Raw genomic sequence first — 19,722 nt, 5'->3', positions numbered from 1 at the left:
ACCACCACCACACCACCACCACCACCACATCAATGCCCAAATGAAAAGGAATTCTCATTTGTAAAAGAAACATTACTAAAGCTTAAACTGCACTTTGAACCCAACACATTAATAGCAAGACTTCAACACATCACTCTTACCAATGGATAGATCCAAACAGAAACTAAACAGAGGATTAATGAAATGAACCAATGTTATGAATCAAATGGATCTAACACATATCTACAGAACATTTCCTCCAAACATAAAATAATATACCTTCTTGTCAGTACCTCATAGAACCTTCTCCAAAACTGACTATATAGTTGGTCACAAAACAAGCCTCAACAGAAACAAGGAAATTGAAACAACGCCTTGTATCTTATTAGACTGCCAATAGATTAGAGTCGATTTCAACAGCAACAGAAACAACAGGAAGCCCACACACTCATGGAAACAGAACAACTTTACTCAATGACCTCTGGGTCAGGGAAGAATACAGAAAGAAATTAAAGAATTCAATGAATACGAAAGCACAAACATACACAGACTTATGGGACCCAATGAAATCAGTGCTAACAGAAAAGTTCATAGCACTAAGTACTTTCATAAAGAAACTGGACAGTTCTCATATGAGCAATCTAAAAGTACAACTGAGAGCTGTATAACAAAAAGAAGCGAACATAGCCAAGAGGAGTAGAAGGCAGGAAATAATCAAACTTAGGGCTGAAATCAATAAAGTAAAAAAAGAAAAGAACAATACAAAGAATCTATGAAGCCAAGAGCTGGTTCTTTGAGAAAATCAACAAGATAGACAAATCCTTAGCAACACTAACTAAAAGGCACAGAGACAGCATCTGAATTAAGAAAATGACAAATGAAAAGGGAGACATAACAACAGACACTTCAAAAATACTCAATAAAATATTCTCAAGCCAAATCCAAACATATCAAAAACATCATCCACCATGACCAAGTAGGCTTCATCCCAGGGATGCAGGGATGGCTCAAAATACAAAATTCATCAACGTAATCCACTATATAAACAAACTGAAAGAAAAAATTCCATATGAGCATCTCATTAGATGCTGAAAAAAGCCTTTGACAAAATATATAACACTCCTTCAGGTTAAAAGTCTTGGAGAGATCAGGAACACAAGACACATATTAAAAACAATAAAGACGATATACAGCAAGCTGACAGGTAACATCAAATTAAATGGAGAGAAACTTAAAGCATTCCACCAAAATCAGGGAGGAGACAAGGGTGCCCACCCTCTCCCAATCTATTCAACACAGTACTTGAAGTGCTAGTTAGAGCAATAAGACAACTAAAGGAGATCAAGTGGATACAAATTGGAAAGGAAGAAGCCAAGTTTTTGCTATTCTCAGAAGATATGATAGTATACATAAGTGTCCCCAAAAATTCATACCCAAACTTATGGGATACAATGAGATCAGAGAACTTCTACAGTTGATAAACACCTTCAGCCAAGTGGCTGGATACAAAATCAACTAAAAAAAATCAGTAGCCCTCCTTTATACAAACAACAAATGAGAAAGAGATTAGGGAAACAACACCCTTTACAATAGCCATATATAAAATATCTTGCTGTAATGCTAACCAAGTAGAAGACCTGTATGATAAGAACTTCAAGTCTCTGAAGAAAGAAATTGAGGAAGATATCAGAAAATGGAAAGATCTCCCATGCTCATGGATCAGTAGGATTAACACTATAAATGGCCATTCTACAAAAGGCAATCTATACATTCAATACAGTGCCCATCAAAATTCCAACACAATTTTTTATAGACCATGAGAGAGCAATTCTCAACTTCATATGGAAAAACAAAAGACCTGGGACAGTTAAAACAATCCTATACAATTAAAGAACTTCTGGGGGAATCGCCATCTCTGATTTCAAGCTATACTACAGAGCAATAGTAATAAAAACTGCATGGTATTAGTATAGAGACAGACAGGTTGATCAATAGAATTGAATCAAAGAACCAGAAATAAACCCATACCCTCATAGACACTAGATTTTTGACAAAGAAGTCAAAACCACAAATGGAAAAATGAAAGTATCTTTAATAAATGGTGCTGGTCTAACAATGTCTGCATGTAGAAGAATGCAAATAGATCCATATTATCACCCTGCAGAAACCTCAAGCCCAAGTAGATCAGAGACTTCATCATAAAATTGGACACACTAAATCTAATAGAAGAGAAAGTGGTGAATGGCCTTAAACATATTGTGCAGGAGTCAAAATTCCTGAACAGAACATCAATAGCATAAGCACTAAGATCAATAATTAATAAATAGGACCTCATGAAACTGAAAAGCTCTTGCAAGGCTAAGGACACCACTGATAGGAGATAACGACAGTCTATGGAATGGGAAAAGCTCCACATCTGACAAAGGACTAATATCCAAAATATATAAAGAACTCAAGAAATCAGACACCAATAAACCAAATAACTCAATTAAAAATGTAGTAAAGAGCTACAGAGAATTCTCAATAGAGGAATCTCGAATGGCCAAGAAGCATTATAAAAAATGTTCAATGTCCTTAGTCATTGGGGAAATGCAAATAAAAATGATTCCATCTTATATCCCTGACAGGAAAGGCCAAGATCAAAAACTCAAGTGACAGCCCTTCCTGTCGAAGATTTGGAGCAAAGGGAACACTCCTGCATTGCTCGTGGGAGTGCCAACTATACAACCACTCTGGAAATCAAGTTGGCAGTTTCTCAGAAAGTTGGGAATAGTTCTACTCCAAGAACCAGCTATACCACTACTGGGCATATACCCAAAAGATGTCCCACTATATCACATGGACACTTTCTTTCTTTCTTTCTTTCTTTCTTTCTTTCTTTCTTTCTTTCTTTCTTTCTTTCTTTCTTTCTTCCTTCCTTCCTTCCTTCCTTCCTTCCTTCCTTCCTTCCTTTCTTTCTTTTTTTTTTTTTTTTGGCTTTTTTGAGACGGGGTTTCTCTGTATAGCCCTGGCTGTCCTGGAACTCACTCTGTAGACCAGGCTGGCCTCGAACTCAGAAATTCACCTGCCTCTGCCTCCCAAGCGCTGGGATTAAAGGTGTGCGTCACCACGGCCTGGCCTTTTTTTTTTTTTTGACACTTTCTCAACTATTTCATAGCAGCTTTATTCATAATAGCCAGAAACTGGAAACAACCTAGATGTCCCTCACCTGAAGAATGGATAAAGAAAATGTGGTACATCAACACAATGAAACACTATTCAGCTATCAGAACATAAAGTGAATAAATAAATCAAAAAACTGACATAAATGAAAATTAATGACAAGGAATTTCTATCATTGGAGTATAGATATGTTAAATCGTTATCTTGAAGAAAAGCTCATGATGAAATTGTCCCTGGTTTTGGTTCAGTGCTCCAGTGAAAACTGATAAAACAAAGTAATGTAACAGGCCTGAGTTTTCTGTTAGAGATAGAGGTCAGCTGGGGGCTGTGTGATACGCAGGAGAGAGCAAGCAGCAGCGATGGGTCATGGTTCAGCGGTCAAGCTACAGTCCTGCAAACTTCTTATTTAATCCTCTCGTCACGTTGTGTTCTCCTCAAGCCTACAGAGTAGTAGAGAGCACTCTGCTCTGCTACCTCTTTAAAAAATGTGCAAAATAAATATAATCGAGCCAGTCCCTCGTCTCCATGGGCAATGAGAAGCTTCTGAAGTGAACACTCTGCACCATGTTCTTTACGGAAAGAAGACACACGCGGAGCATGTGAGCAGCACCTTGCCCATCACCAGCTCAGGAGAGTGGTGACACTAGGTGCTAATCAGTACTGCCATCTGCTCACCTGCCCTTGCTGCCCTGCCATCCCTGAGAATGTACCTATCTATCTTCTCTGCTGCTGACCTGGGCTCCAAGCTTCTCAAGGGCTGAACAGGTTTCATCAGTTTGTCAGTGCTGAGCAGAGAGACAGGCTTTTCACACTCAATGTGACTAAGCAGGAGATGCTGAGCATTCAGTACCCATCAGATAAACCGGAGGTTTATGGGACCTGACAAAACAGGCCAGGCCGCAGACCGACAAGAAAAGCATATGCCAGCACTGAAGCGAGTCTTACCTGAGATGAGGTTATCCGCCCCTTCTTGTTTTCAGAAGGATTTTCACTGAGTTTGCCTGCTTTATTACTGGAGCTGCATTTGTAACATGCCCATCTTGTCTGCCCCTCAATTTCTAGGGTGCATTCTTTACTTTGGAGACAGAATGAATGATACAGATGGCCACAGCTATAAAATGAAGACAAGGAAATTGGTACTTAGTATAAAATCCATACACATGAACTATAGAACACACTTTATGTAGTAAAGAAAAATCTCAAATAGTGACTGGCTATTCAAGGACAAGAATCAAGAGAGGACATGCATTTAATGATATTCTCCCCTTTTAAGAATCCAGTCTTGTCTTACTTGAATTCTTAAGTTGTGAGCAGCATGCTCACAGAAGATGGGCCAAGCCTATGTTTACTCTAACTGTAGCATTCTGATAGTTTTTCTGGGTCATTGTGTAAAAAAGCAATTGGTAAAAATAATTATGTAAGTAGCTTCGTAATAACATGAGAGCCCTCACCATATTCAAAACACACTATGGCTTCAAACAATGACAAAGGTGCCACGCTCTAAAGCTTGACATGTTCCTAAATGGGCATCCCTGGTGGTTGGTTCAGGATTCCCTCTCTCTAACGGGAAACACTGCATTAGAAGGCAGTCCGTTTCTTTCCCGTTGTCCTTCCCCTTCTCATTGCTGTTTCTTCCTATATAGAACCTGTGTCTCGGAGGCTTGTCTTTCCTACCTAGCCTTGCTCCTTCAGTGATTATTTCTAGTTCTAAACCTTTAAGATGCCACAGGCTCCTGACTCGAAGATATATGCCACAAGCCCAGGCCTCTCCCTTCATTCCTATCTGTCTGTCTCCTTGGCAACTGTACCCTGGATACCCAAACAGGAGTCTTAATTTAACATGCAAACACAAGTTCCTAACTTCACTACCTCCACTTCCACTGCACACTTTCATCTGACCTTCTACAACTCAGTAAGAGCCACTACATTCCTGCAGACTCTCAGGCGAGCCTCTGGAGCCATCCTACATTCCTTTTTGTTTCGTGGACGATAAGCACATCTATAAGCAAATCCTATCAGTTCTGCCTTTACATGATCCCCAGAATTTTCACTTCCTAGTTCTTTGCTGCTGACTGTGCTGGGCCGTCTCTCACATGGGCTCTGAAGTAGCCTTACTGGCAATTTGCATCTTTCCTTGACCTTCTATAGTCCACTCTCAACACAGCAACCACTCACCATCAACATAGCTTTCCCACTCTCAAAACTACCCAGCGCCTTCTCAGAAGAAAGTCCAACTTTGTACAGGAACCAATTCCTGCCTGGTTAGCCTTTGTTCTTCTTCCGACATCCTTCTTGTCATTGTCTCCTCACTCTGTCCAGACCTGTTGTGCCACCCACTCACTATACTTGCAGTACACAGGAAGGGCACTGCCTGACAGCCTCTATATCCTAACCCCAGCTTAACATGCCCTACAAGTGAGATAGCCCCTTCCTTGCATCTTAACATCTCTCAAACATCATTTAAATGGGGAGGCAACCCCTATCTGCTCTCCAAACAGTAGTAGCTACCAACATCCTCTTTCCTCTACACTGCTTTACTTTTACTACTCTATTTAGCAATCACATTTTAATTAAATTTCAAAGTTGCCTGTTAAACAGTGAGGCAGTCCTAACCATGCTGTATAAAACACTCACCCCTTAAGCTCCTGCATGTCTCTACATGTTTTATTTTTTTTCCACAGTAGCTATCACTGGTTCCCATTTCACTCCTGTGTTCATGCTGTCCTGGATCCTGAAGAATAGCTCTGGTACACAGTAGTGCCTTTGTTAGGGTTTCTACTGCTGTGATTAAACACCACGACTGTGATGGTTTGAATGAAAATAGCCCCACAGACTCACATATTTGAATGCTTTGGTCCCCAGTTGGTGGAACTATAATCCTCCAGTAAATTCTTTCTTCTATAAATTACCTTGTGGTTGTGGTGTCTTATCTCAGCAATAAAAAAGTAATTAAGATAATGACTAAAAGCAACTTGGGAAGAAAAATTTTATATCAGTTTACTACTCTCAGGTCACATCCCATCACTCAGGTAAAACAAGGCAAGAACTCAAGGCAGGAACCTGGGAGTCAGGAGCTGAAGCAGAAGCCATGGAGAAACACTACTTACTGGCTTGGTTCTCATAATATGCTCAACCTGCATTCATTCATTCATTCATTCATTCACATTTTATGAATGTAGGTATTTTGCCTGCATGTCTGGTACCCATGGAGGCCAGAAGAGGATATCAGATCCCCTAGAAATGAAGTTACAGATGGTTGTGATGCAGAGAACTGAATCCAGGTCTGCTGCAAGAGTAGCCTGTGCTCTTAACCACTGAGTCATCTCTCCAGCTCCAAGCCTACTTCTTTATGCAACTTAGGACTATCTGCTCAAGGGTGGTACCAACTGCAATGGTCTGGGCCCTCAGAGGACAACATGAGTTAAAATAATGCCCCACAGGCTTGCCTACAGGCCAATCCTATGAAGGCATTTTGTATTTCCTCAATTAGGTTCCCTCTCTTCAGGTAAGTCTAATTTGTGTTAAACTGAAAAAACAAACAACCAAACAAAAACAAGTAAGTTCTAATGAACATCTTTCACAGGATCAGGTTCTTTGCATGATGGGAACGCTTTGCTTTCTGCGGTCACCTCCAGCCCGGCCAGTCTTCCTGCGTAACTGGTGTTTATGAAGTACTCACTTATGCCAGACACCCATTGGCTGGTTACAAAATTCTAGGCTGTAGGCACTGTTACTATTTCAATCTACACATAAGGAAACTAAGATATCTGAATGCAGGAAGTTTGACTCTGAGCCATACTGTGTTGTCTCTCCTCACGTATTTTGGACAAACTGTCTTTGATCTTGTGTCACCTGGGTATGGAATGTCCCTTCTCTCAGTACTGGGGTTTAAAGATTATCAGTGTGTTGCTGATTCCTAAATGTCTATTTCCCCTAAACATGATTCTCCATTTCTGAGGAGAGTATGTGTGTGAGATTGCCCTGCTCAGACTCCAGAAGGCACCGCAAGCCCCAGACCTGCAGGACAAGGTTCCTGTCATCCAGGTTCCTTACACTGGTCTCTGCTCAGACCAGGGTGCCATACTCAGCCAGTTCATCAAGCCATCACATCCAGTGCACTAAGATGGCCACAGCTTTCAGAGTCTGTGTAAATGCATTCGTTTTTTACAGTCAGTCAGCTGTGTCTCTTGTCTTGCTCACGGGTCATCCCTGAGAGATGCATTCCCTTACTGAGCTTTCTTAACATAGCACTGTTACCTGGCAACACTGCATTCTCCCATGCTATTGCCTTGTGTGCACTTTACATTCTGGCTCTGACTTACAGGACTCACATACTGTCTGAGACCCTTAATTCCCCTCCCCACTCCCAGGCAGACCGTAAGGGCCGTGGGGAAGGAACTCTGCCTACCTTGCCCACTGCTTGAATGGCTGACTAGGGCTGCATGATCACATGCACACCGCTGCTTGGCTACCACAGCCATGAGAGTTAACATTCCTTCCCTCTCTTACCTAAAGACAATAATTTCATCATCCATTTCTTGGCGTCTTTTGTACTGCTGTAAACATATAGAACAGTAATCCTGTTTGGGATTGAGTCCTCTGGATATTGATGCTCTCAGGTTACACAGTGACCAATGGAGATCCTGGTTCAGGAGGCTGGCTGTTGTTTCTAGCAAGGTCTATGACAGGTCAAAACAAAAGAAAAGGGTAAAATGAAAGACAGGGATTGATGAAGAACAACACAACTGAAATCGAAGCATTCTACAGAGAGACAAACCAATATCTAAACTCACAGGCCCCATAGGAACACTCCGCATGCAGTGATGATGAATGCAGACACTAAGATGCTCAAGCCTGCCACTAGCTCGTAAACAATGTGTGCTATATGCCCTTCTGTGGCCTAACTCAGTCCGGATGGCTTTCAGACAACTCGATAAGGCCAAATCTATTCAATGCATTTATAACTCCTCTCTTGATGGCTGACAGCTGGGGTAAGAACAGCCTGCTCCCTGGCCTCTTACTGAGAATGCTGTATGGCAGTGCCTCAGATACCCGCTCACTGGAAAGCTAATAATGGTCATTATTCAGTGCTCATCTCCCTTGGGCACAGATCTCATTTTCTGATGAGCACTTAGAAGTCATTTGAAGCTGCTCAAGACCCTGCCATCTGTCATTGAGACATTCTGCAGCTAGTGTGTTAGGTCACTTTAGGGCTGCCTATGCTTGTAAAGTGCTTTCATGCCTTATCAATTTTCCATGTTCACACCCAGGTAGGCCTGGGCACAGCCCACTGCTTTGCTGTACAGTTTAACTCTTCAACTTTACCTGAAACTTTTACTTAATTGTAAAGATGAGCTAGCTTCTTCCTAGGCTCATCCTGACCTCCCCAGCTGTGCTCCCTCCCACTTCTCTGCATCTGCATCTGTGGAGGCACTGAGCCCCATCTCCACCCCCTCCCACCCCCTCCCTGTGCCATCTGTGGAAAACTTCAATTCTTAAGGAAAATACTTAAGAAAAACTCTGTCTCTCAATTTTTTTTCTTTTCACTCCTAAATTCTTAACAAAAAGCAGACTCTGTACCAACACACCGAGGAGGCACTTTGTACTTTTCCTAAGGAAAAGAGTGAGCAAAGTCAAGCTGGCTCTAAACTGAATCTTTAAAGCTTTAAGTAATTCTGAGTTAAGAGAAAAATGACAATTTCTAGTTAGCAGCAATAATGTTTCAGAACACTTAATTTTTCTTTGCTATTTTCTATAATTGTACTGTCCTCTTTTATGAATTAAAGGTTCCTTTAATTAATCATTTTCCCAAAAGTTTATCCTACTTCTATTTTGAAACTAAAAAACTGGCCTGATTGCCAATGAATCAAAAGATAAGCAAGATGCACCTGAATATTCTCTCAGTGTGTAAATTAAGTTAGCAAGAAACTTAAAAGTAGAGAAAGGAACATATGTATCTGAATATACCTTATTTTAGTAAGTAGTAATTTTCAAATTCAAAAATACTCAAACAGAAGGAGGGGAAAGAACAGAAGAGAAAACCACGATTTCTTTCTACCTTAAGACAAACTTGGATGCAAGCAGCTTACTCACTTGCTCATAGTTAAAGGTGTCCAGCATCCCCAGAATAAGGCCCTGGATTTCTCCAAGTTTTCCTTTTCCATAAATTGGGTCCTACTCAGAAAAAAAAAAAAGTAATTGTTATGATTCTTGGTGCTTTAACATCGTTTTGAGCGCTTGCTATGGTGGGTGGTGTTATTTCCTTGAGAGTGTCTCACTCCATAGCTCAGGCTTGGAATCTGTGAATAGCTCAGGTTGGCATCAAACCTGCAATCCTCCTGAGGTCCCGGCTTGCAGGGAAGAGCTTCCACACTAACAGTCTTCCTGAGCATCCTCCTGAGTGTCAGGTTTACAGGATGAGCTATGTACTTAGTCACAACACACTTGCTCTTCTGTGAACTGCACCCAGATGATGCTTAATTTGTTTCTTTCTGGACATCCCAACTGTTTTGGAAAATAAATGCGTGGCCCGAGTTCTCTCTATGACCATCTTCTTTGCAAGTCTAATCTGGCTTTGTACTGCCTCTCCTTCCCTCAGAAGCCTCTCTGTGAGATGCTAACCCACCCCACTCATCCACTGCATGAAAACCAACGTATCCAAGAACACCAGAATCTGTACATCAACCCCTCAGCACCTATGTTTTGCCATCCCTTACTTAAAACCAACTAAATTTACCCAATTTTGGAGATAGACAGCTTTCAACATGTTTTTCTCTGCTAATGAAGCCACTGATGCTAAACCATAGCTATTTAGAACCTCAAAATCTCTCTACTACTTTCTGTAGTAGGTATGCCAAGCCATTATTTATTATGCATAATCCCCAAACACTAAGTGGACCAAAACTTCAAAGTGCAAGCTACCCATCCAGAGACTGCTGACACTCGGCAGGCAGACCACTTCTGGAATGGACGAAAGAGGATGTACTTCCTAGCTTCTACAATATGATCATCACACATCTACTTTTCAGTTAATGTTATACTCTGACATCATCAGATACTTCTGAGTAACTACAGAATATAAATCATGTTAAAATATAACATTTTTCCTAATCACTCCAGGCTGTTATGTCTGGGGTTTCCTCCCTACTCACTGTCCAAGCTGATGACTATAATCATGGACTGAATCTCTAACTCTTTTTAAAGAGGACATTTTCAGAAAGGGAAATTATGGACTAAAGGACATTTTTATGGCTGCAGGTATGACAAAACTTCTACATCCAAAATGTATTATACAATTTTCATCTTCAGCATATTTTGTGCCCCTTTAAACTGTATCTTTGACTAGACTGATAATTACAGTTTTAGGGGTTGCTAACAAATGAGCAGGTCAAGCTCTAATAAGAGGCTATGTACAACACAAATGACTTTGTCAAATAGAGAAATCCAGGCACACAGCAAAGATCAAAGTAGATGCTGCTTGTTAAAAGCAGAATATGCCAAGTACAGAGAAAAGCACTTTATACTGTCTGTCCCACCTCCATGATCAGGTACCTGCATATGATTTAACCAAGTGCACATAGAAAATAGCAGAGTGACTATGTGTGTACATGTGTAGATGTTCTGCATTGTAACAGCTTCCTAAATAAACATGGTTTTATCACAACTATTTCCATATCATTTACACTGTACTAGGCATGGTAAGGGGGGAGCCAGGCAATTTGTGATTCTAGCTCTCGGGAGGTGGAGGCAGGAGGATACTGAGTTTGAGGCCAGCTTGTGCTACAGAGCCACAACAATCAAACAAGTGAGAAAAATGTGGCAGGTCTCATGCAAACTCACTTTTATATAAGGGGTCGGGCATGCAGATGTTTGTATCTCTGGGGATTCTCAGAACCTGACAGGGCTGCAGGATCACCCCAATACACATCCCTGACATCCTCCAGCACCTCCTGTGAGGCTGAGAGCAAGCAAATTATATTAAAGAACTGCTAGACCAAAAAGCTTCACTTTGCATTTAGAAACTTCAGAAATGAAGTTTTCCTAGTCTCCTGTATGTATGCTGCCCTCCCAGGTATACATTTAAAAAAAACAAACAAGTAAACAAAACAATTTTTGCTGGAAAATATGGGTAACTTAACTGAATGATAAGCTAATGACTGTCAGAAATGTCTCTGGCAACTTTGTGGTAAGTCATGCTGTAAGAGTAGCTGAGCTTAGAAAGAAAAACTCCTAGGAAACTTGGGTGAATTTAATGGTTGCTTAATTTATATTTTCAGTCATGTCTCCTAATGCTGGCTCTGGAAGGCTGGGCAGTGTAGCTTCTAATAGAGACTAGCACCAGGCTCGGGTATTTTCTAGAGCAGCATGGAGCTGGCTAGGGTATTTTCCAGAGCAACAAAGAGCTAGCTTGGGTATTTTCCAGAGCAGCATGGAGTTGGCTAGGGAATTTTCTAGAGTAGCATGCAGCTGGCTTGAGCATTTTCTAGAGCAGCATGGAGCTGGCTTGAGCATTTTCTAGAGCAGCATGGAGCTGGCTTGAGCATTTTCTAGAGCAGCATGGAGCTGGCTTGAGCATTTTCTACAGTAGCATAGAGCTGGCTTGAGCATTTTCTAGAGCAGCATGGAGCTGGCTTGGGTATTTTCCAGAGCAGCATGGAGATGTGCTGTCTCTCATGGGTTCCTCTAGTTCTTTCAGCTGTGAGATTATGCTGACAAAAAGGGAAGGATAAAACAGCTCTGTATTTAGTAATAATTACACTGAGTTAGGGCTTGAGCAGGTCCTATGTGCTTAGGTCTGTCAGCTGGTGAGCACTCACTGAGCTAAAGATCCCTGTACCAGTGGGGATCCCTTGCCAGTAAGGCTCATGTCTGCTGCTGGAAAACAACACACAGTGCCCATCCACACGACTTCCCATACGACTTCCTCTTTTCAATTTTCTTGCATAAAAACAGATCTATGTAATGTCTTTCATCCTTATTTAATTATGCTTTGGTGAAGCTCCCATTAGATACACTAATTTCTTAGCCACAGTGTCAATCGATAGCACAGTACTATAAAAATCCAACTTAACATCTATTCTAACACGCCCATAAATGTATGACTATTAATGGTTCTGGAGTTTGACAAGAGAAACTGAAAAATAAAGATATCTTAAAAGGCTAAATTCAGAGAAAAAGAAGGCATCTTTATAGGTCATTTCTATATTTACTTCAGTATATTTACTTCAATATACATAATTTAAGAGGGAAACCAGGAAAACTACTCACGCTGAGGCAACATCTCAGCTATAGGATTCGAGGTGAGCACTCAGCTTCAAGGACAGCACACAGCAGACACCAGCTCTCATAATTACTCTGCAGAGTCCAGCTAGGTCTCATAAGCTGCTGGTGTTTCCCTGTAACTTGCTGTTAACTGTGCAGGAAGACATACTTGGTGCCCACATACAATTTCAAAGTGCACCCGAAAAAGATGTGGTTGCCGCTTCCTCTGCATCTTTCTGGAACTTATTCTACCATGTGTGTGACATGTTTTCTGAGTACTGTCTTAAGTACGCGCATGGCTCTAGGAAAGAGTGTACACCAGGCTCACTGTTTCCTCAGTAGGACACTCAGAAGTAGCTTTCTTAGAAATCAAGAATGACTTTAGTCATGTGGCAGCATCCGTTTAAAAATCCTTGATTTTATTTATTTATTATTATTATTATTGTGTGTGTGTGTGAGGGGGGCAGAGATGGAGAGGGAATGCCAGGACAGGGAAGTGGGAGTGAGTGGGTTAGTGAGCAGGTGGACGGAGAAGGATGGGAGAGGGGGGTTTTCGGAGGGGAAATGAGGCAAGGGGATAAAATTTGAAATGTAAATAAAGAAAATATCTAATTAAAAAAAAAAAAAAAAGAGCACTGACTGCTCTTCCAGAGGTCCTGAATTCAGTTCCCACCAACCATGTGGTGGCTTACAACCATCTGTAGTGAGATATGATGCCCTCTTCTGGTATGTATAAAGACAGCTACAGTTTACTCATATATATATAAGAATAAATAAAAATCTTAAAAAAAAAAGCTTCCTTATTTACCAAGCACTTATGTTCCTAGAGAAGCTGTATAAATCAGGCCCCTGTATCAATTTGAATAAATATATACCAGTCAAGGCAATCTGAGAATCTTCAGATTATGGCTATCTATTCTGGAAAAATCAATTTATTTTAGGTGTGTGGGCAATTTTGTGTCTAAATAATTGTCCCTCCCTATGTTCTCCCTGGGAGATTGCTAGATTATTATGAACATGAAAAATACATTTACTCATGGTAGATACAGAGTAGAACGTCAGAGAAGTGAAGCCAGAGAGAAACCTGTTGTCACCCAGGAACACTAAACTGAGGCAAGCTCAGAACGATGCCTTCCTCTTTAGAATCCAGCACTGGGCATTGCACATGCTTACTGTTCAGGATCAAGAAGACAGATGTCCACCAAGACTCTATGACATGGGTGTGGTTTATCACCCACAGGTTCATGAGTAGGACACTCAACTAAGTCCTCAGTACACGAACGCTGGGGTCTATAATAGGTCACTCTAGGTAATATCAGACTAGTAAAAAATATCAGGAATACTAAGGCATTTCCAAGAGACGCCATATTGTTCCCCTGAACACTGCTACTGAAGAACTGTAGTCATTCTGAATTATTTTTGGCTTCTGTCCTAGGGGCACAGTCATTCCCTCTTGCATAAGCCCTGGGCATATGATGTCATACACTACGAGGTCTTCACTGGTGTGGAACAGACACGAGGCTGTGGCCTGTATTCTATAGGGTGAGCTACGTAACAACCACTGAGACTGATGGGAAACTGAGGGGGAGGGGATGGAGGTGGCCCAGTGGAGCAGACAGTCCTTAAGATGGACAATTAACTCAGAAAGCACTTTGAACTGAAGAATCTGAATATTTTCTTTTCTCTTATGATAACTCTTACAGAGCAGACTCTCATTTCATTCACACAAACAATCAGTGAACAGGGTAAAAAAAAAAAAAAAACCTAAGACATGATAATTAATTTGTTCCTCAAGAATACAAAGTTAAATGGAGGAAAATTTAAATGTCATAATAAAAAATGTGACTTTCATTTAAAAGTCTTTTCCAGGAGACTTTGGAAGTAGTCCACGTTTGTCATTCAGGACAGGGTGCACATTAACTTCTCTATCCTTTGCTTTTTCTCCCTTGTCAGCAGACTGTTTATTTTTACTTTTCTGAGGCAGAGTCTGGTGTAACCCAGGCTAGTCCTGAACTTGCTATGTAGCCAAGGATAACTTTGAACTTCTGCTCCTCTTCCCTGCTTTCAGGGTGATGGCTCTGCATGCATAGATCTCCACACAAGGTTCTGATGTGGTGCTGGGTACTGGCCTCAGAGCTCCCTGCATGCAAGGCAAGCATGCTATCAACTGAGCTACACACCTACCCAGTCAGAGAGATGTTTATAATTGCCTTTTCTATAGCAAAAGCTTGTTTTAAATAAAAGTATCTTTAAAACATTTAAAAACTTTATATGATATAGGGGCGAAGTTATTACAGCAAAGAAAAACATGTATGTGAGTTTAAGAACAAAGCAGCCTCCTGACTGGTAAGGAGTTGCACACATGTGAGCAGGATTTTATCATGAGCCCAGTGCATGTCAAAGCTGAGATTTTTAAGTACAAGAAGGCTTCGAAGAGGTCTGTTTTGAAATACAAGACGCTTCTAAGTTCCATGATGCTTTGCAAAGGGAAAGGCAGAGTTTTGTTATAATTAATATAGTACAGTGTATGGCTAAGCTCATCATAAAGCATAATGTGTACACAGGAAAGAATCTACTTTGAGATTTAGATTCACTTCTTCAAGCCTTGAGGAGGAGGAGGTGTTACTTTGCATGTTTACAAACTTTGTGATTAATAGATTTAAAACATATGGAAAGAGTCTACCTTGAAGAATTCCTCAATATGGATAGCTGTCAAGGACTGAATATGGTAACTAACACACAGCTGAGAGCTGGGTGTGGTGGTGCACATGTCTGAATCCAGCACTGGGAGGCAGAAGTAGGAAATCCTGTGAGTCTAAGGCCAGTCTGGGCTACACAGTGAAACTTATCTCAAGAGACCAAACAAATAAACTAAAAAAAAACCCCATACATAATACTCATGGGTTTTTTTTTTTTTTTTCCCTTTAGTGCTGGGGATGAATAAAGGACCTCACACATACAAGCAAGGGCTCCACTACTGAGCAACCCTGGGTCCTAAGTTCCTAAGAGAGCACTCTGTGGTGAGAGAGACTCCTGAAGCAGAGCCCTTCATCAGATGGCTCACCCAGACGCCTCAAAGCACAGGGGCAGGAACACTCAAGGGACCTTAGAAGGGGAGCTGGCGGGGACATTCAAAAGCAATATAGAGACCTGTGGCACCCTGTCACTATTTGACTGTGTGTGTGTGTGTGTGTGTGTGTGTGTGTGTATGTGACACTACTGCACATAAAGTGAGACAAGAAAGACTGAAGAGTCTAAGCCTAATCGCTGCTGTCTCTCCAAGAATGTTCACAGGTTTTTCTAAAAATATACCATACGTTATTTTTAGTGTTCTCTTTTTTATGGAGCCAGAAAGTTTCTAGTCTTTTTGCCAAAGAAAACAGGAGAAAGTGTTTCTTACAATAACTCTGGACAAAAGGCTAGCTAGGATTTACAGCTGGGGTGGGTTTCCAGCATAGAAATATATTTAGAATGAGCTAGAAAACTGAAATAACAACCATTACTTAGAATGCTTACATTCACTTTATTTTTAGAAAACTTTCCTTCTTTTTCTTTTTAATTTGAAAGTATGATTGGCTAGAAATAAGTGACCATTGTCTCCCAGGGGCTGTGGCCATCAGGAAATGTGTACTTGAACCCCCAGGGAAGCAATGTCAGGTAAGGCCATACCCATGGGATGACACCATGCAAGATGGATTCAAGGTCAATTAGAACTTTAGTTAATGACAAAACAGCCTCATTTCCTGGTAAAATCACGGAAATCAATCAAGCCTCCCCATCCCTTTGAGCTCACCTGCAAGATTCTCTGTAGGATGGACGGGAGGGCGATGAACGCTGCCATGCTGTTTAGGACCTGCATGGTCAAAGACTTCAGAGCTGTTGGAACAAAAAACAGTAACACTAAGGCTGGTTTGCTTTTCTTTCTAGTTAGGTGAAAACAGTCGCCTTACACAGAAACTTATTTAACCAAGACCAGTTTGGTATCTTAAAACTGACTGTTGGTCAGCTGCAGAGACTATACATTTTCTGGATAAATTATCTAAGTATCACACATAAAGAAATGCACAAGGCAAGATGGAGACAACAGGGCCTCATTGGGAGACGACGGGAGAGTATGACTGGGGACGCCACTGCCAGAGCAGGTTTTGCAGACAGAAAGTGTGTTGGTGAGGTAAGTGGCCTGGCCCTGTGGTTCCGACAGGCTTACCTTCACAGTGCAGATGAGGAGCAGCAGCTGAGCTGGACAGCTTCTGTGGTGCCATCATTGCTTCCAACAATGGAAACCATAGTGCCTGTGTCATCACAGGAAACCAAAATGTTGGGATAGTGTTAGCAGATGAAATGTACATGTAATGGCAAAATCAGACAAGGACAAAATTTGCATTTGATGGGGAAAAGACTGGACGTCACCTTCCTCCGCTTTGGGAAGCATATGGAAAACGCAGGATTATAATTCCATTTATGTATGGAGATGGTGGTGCAAACAAGCCTTGAAAGCTTCCTGCTAGGCTCTTACAAGTAACAAAGAAGGAATAAATACCCTCCACAGCCACTGTCTCCACTCCTGTTCTTCATGTTACCAAAACCTTTCCTACATAAGAATTAGGCTATTTTTTTCTACCCTGTTATATCTTAAGAGTGAGGGTTAAAGAAAAACTCATCAGCATTACCAACTTCACCAAGAGATAAACAGATTTATCAGTTATTTATTACTTCTATTATGGACTCAATGTAATGCTCTCCATGTATTTTTTGCTTTGTTCTCATAATAACCTTATATCATAAGTATCTTTGCTTGGTTTAAAGAAATTAAGTGATTTGCCAAAGGTAACACAGTAGCAACACAGTGGCAACACAGTAGCAATGTGGTACTAACAAGAACAACAGATAGTGTGCTTCCTGACCTTCACAAAGACCAAGCTAGTAAGTCAGACAACTCACTGTTAGGTAATCATTCATAAACATCTGAACCAAGCAGCTTTTTTTTTTTTTTAACTTTTATTGCATTATGAAGAGAAAAGTTACATGATTTCAATTTATCTGAATTTGCTAACATTTAAAAACATATTTTAAGTAAATAGAATTAAATCACATTCTTGTTTCCCTTTTGTACTCCTCCCAGAGACCCCCCTTCAATACCTACAATATCTTTTTTGTCATATTCCTTAAAGTTTATAAAATATTATAACAATAAAAATAAGTATTATAAAAGTTGTTGGATATGAAACAACAATCAATTTAACAGTCTTATGTAGATGCTCATCTGCAGCAATAGTGAAAGTATATTTTTCTCAATATAAATTTTAAATAACTCCAAACATATTAACTGTATATTTCAAAATAATACATCAATACTAGTATTTTTTAAATGAACATAAATATATAAAGTCTTTCTGTTTGTTTGTTTTGTATTTAGTAGAGTTTAAAATCTTGGCTCTTACTGTGGTACAAGCCCAAAATAAGAACAACTTTTAGACATTGGATTTCATTGTAATAAGGCTGTACTTCAATGACCCTCACATCATCAAAGGATTTTACCTCCATTGTAGCTAAGCTGAGAGCTGACAATTCTGCTGCATCAAGAAATGAACTGTAGGCATGATTTTTGGATACAGACTCCCTGCTATGGTCAAAACTATTTGACTTGAGTGAGTGACTTTATTCTCAGCCCACAGAGAACAGAACCAAGTATCTTGAAAGAACTTACTGCTGCAAGCATCCCGGAGACCTGAGGAAGGGTCAGTGGAACAGAGGAGGAGTGTGGTGTCTCACAGTATACCAGCATATACTGCTCCCAGAGAGCCGTCCTGCCCACCTGAGCTCAGGCACATCAGCGAGCGTCCTACCCACCTGAGCTCAGGCAGTGAGCTGTGTTGCCTCTGCTTCCCTCTCCAAGCTACACCGCTTTACCGACTCCAGATAGTGTACTTCCCGATCCTCACAAAGACCAAGCTATAAGGTCTGCAGATCATTGACCTGGGGCCATTATTTCTTTTACCCAGTGATTTTGTTCACGTGTCTTTCTTTCAAGTACCTCACCTTCCGTTCATTCATTCTTTCTTTCTCTATCGTGTTTTTAGAGACACATCATGCATTTGTTTATTTTAGGAAACTCTTTATTTTTACGTGGCATACCTAATTTTTACTTTTGGTTTATATATTATGTTTAGAAATTTGATTTATAGAGCCTAGCCTGAAATTTGTTTTATAGTGCCCCCGCCTTACAGTAGTTATGCCATATTCAGTTGCTATTCCTGGGAGGCTTGCTCTGGTTTTGTTTTTGTTGTTTTGTTTTGTTCATGAAGAGAAATGAAGGAAGAGTAGATATAGAGCAGAGGAGAAGTGGGGGCCTGGGTGAGTGAAGGAAGGGGAAACTGTGGTTGGGATGCAACTATGAAAAGAAAAAAACAAAAAAATTTAAAAATTTGATTTATAAAATTATTTAATCAAGACAATTTTTTAAAATTATCTTTTAAAAAAAAGGTTTATTCTTGCTTTCTAAACGGCAGATGATATATATGTAGAGATAAAAGCCATGGGATGTATTCATTCTGTAAACAGAACAATTATCCTTTTATTAAACCTCTACATTAATGTTAGACATATGGTAAACACACTTTACTCCTCTCTTATTCTGCAATACTAATTTTTAAGATTTTAAGTTGAGTAAGTCTAAAAATCCTCATTAAAATATGATCCAAAATATGTCAATCCTATCACCTGAGAAAATGACATAGCTTGAATTGCTGCCTCGAGATATATAGCAAACTGCCTTGTTTTTAGAGAACTACATGATGGCATTATCTTCATGGGACAGGGGACAGTAGCATACAGAACAGATATGCAGAGGTAGGGTGCTCAGCATACAGAACAGATATGCAGAGGTGGGGTGCTCAGGACATAGAACAGATATGCAGAGGTGGAGTGCTCAGGACATAGAACAGATATGCAGAGGTGGGGTGCTCAGGACATAGAACAGATATGCAGAGGTGGGGTGCTCAGTACATAGGACAGATATGCAGAGGTGGGGTGCTCAGCATACAGAACAGATATGCAGAGGTGGGGTGCTCAGGACATAGAACAGATATGTAGAGGTGGGGTGCTCAGTACATAGAACAGATATGCAGAGGTGGGGTGCTCAGGACATAGAACAGATATGCAGAGGTGGGGTGCTCAGCATATAGAACAGATATGCAGAGGTGGGGTGCTCAGCACATAGAACAGATATGCAGAGGTGGGGTGTTCAGTACATAGAACAGATATGCAGAGGTGGGGTGCTCAGCATACAGAACAGATATGCAGAGGTGGGGTGCTCAGTAC

At 40.7% G+C, this 19,722-nt stretch overlaps 1 protein-coding gene across 8 annotated transcripts in view; it reads right to left on the bottom strand.

The window, feature by feature from the left end:
* Window positions 1-19,722, bottom strand: part of Vps8 (VPS8 subunit of CORVET complex) — a 220,950-nt gene that overhangs the window by 51,546 nt on the left and 149,682 nt on the right. For all 8 annotated transcript variants that reach the window (XM_031363491.1, XM_031363497.1, XM_031363498.1 and 5 more), the window contains 5 exons: window positions 16,610-16,694; window positions 16,196-16,278; window positions 9,235-9,315; window positions 7,651-7,820; window positions 4,087-4,252 (listed from right to left, as the gene is read on the bottom strand). In XM_031363491.1, coding sequence (XP_031219351.1) covers window positions 4,087-4,252; window positions 7,651-7,820; window positions 9,235-9,315; window positions 16,196-16,278; window positions 16,610-16,694 — 585 coding nt within the window. The remainder of the gene's footprint in view (window positions 1-4,086; window positions 4,253-7,650; window positions 7,821-9,234; window positions 9,316-16,195; window positions 16,279-16,609; window positions 16,695-19,722) is intronic.

Source organism: Mastomys coucha, unplaced genomic scaffold (genome assembly GCF_008632895.1).
Source record: "Mastomys coucha isolate ucsf_1 unplaced genomic scaffold, UCSF_Mcou_1 pScaffold12, whole genome shotgun sequence".
Lineage (NCBI taxonomy): Eukaryota > Metazoa > Chordata > Mammalia > Rodentia > Muridae > Mastomys > Mastomys coucha.
This window is presented reverse-complemented; position numbering and strand designations above follow the sequence as displayed.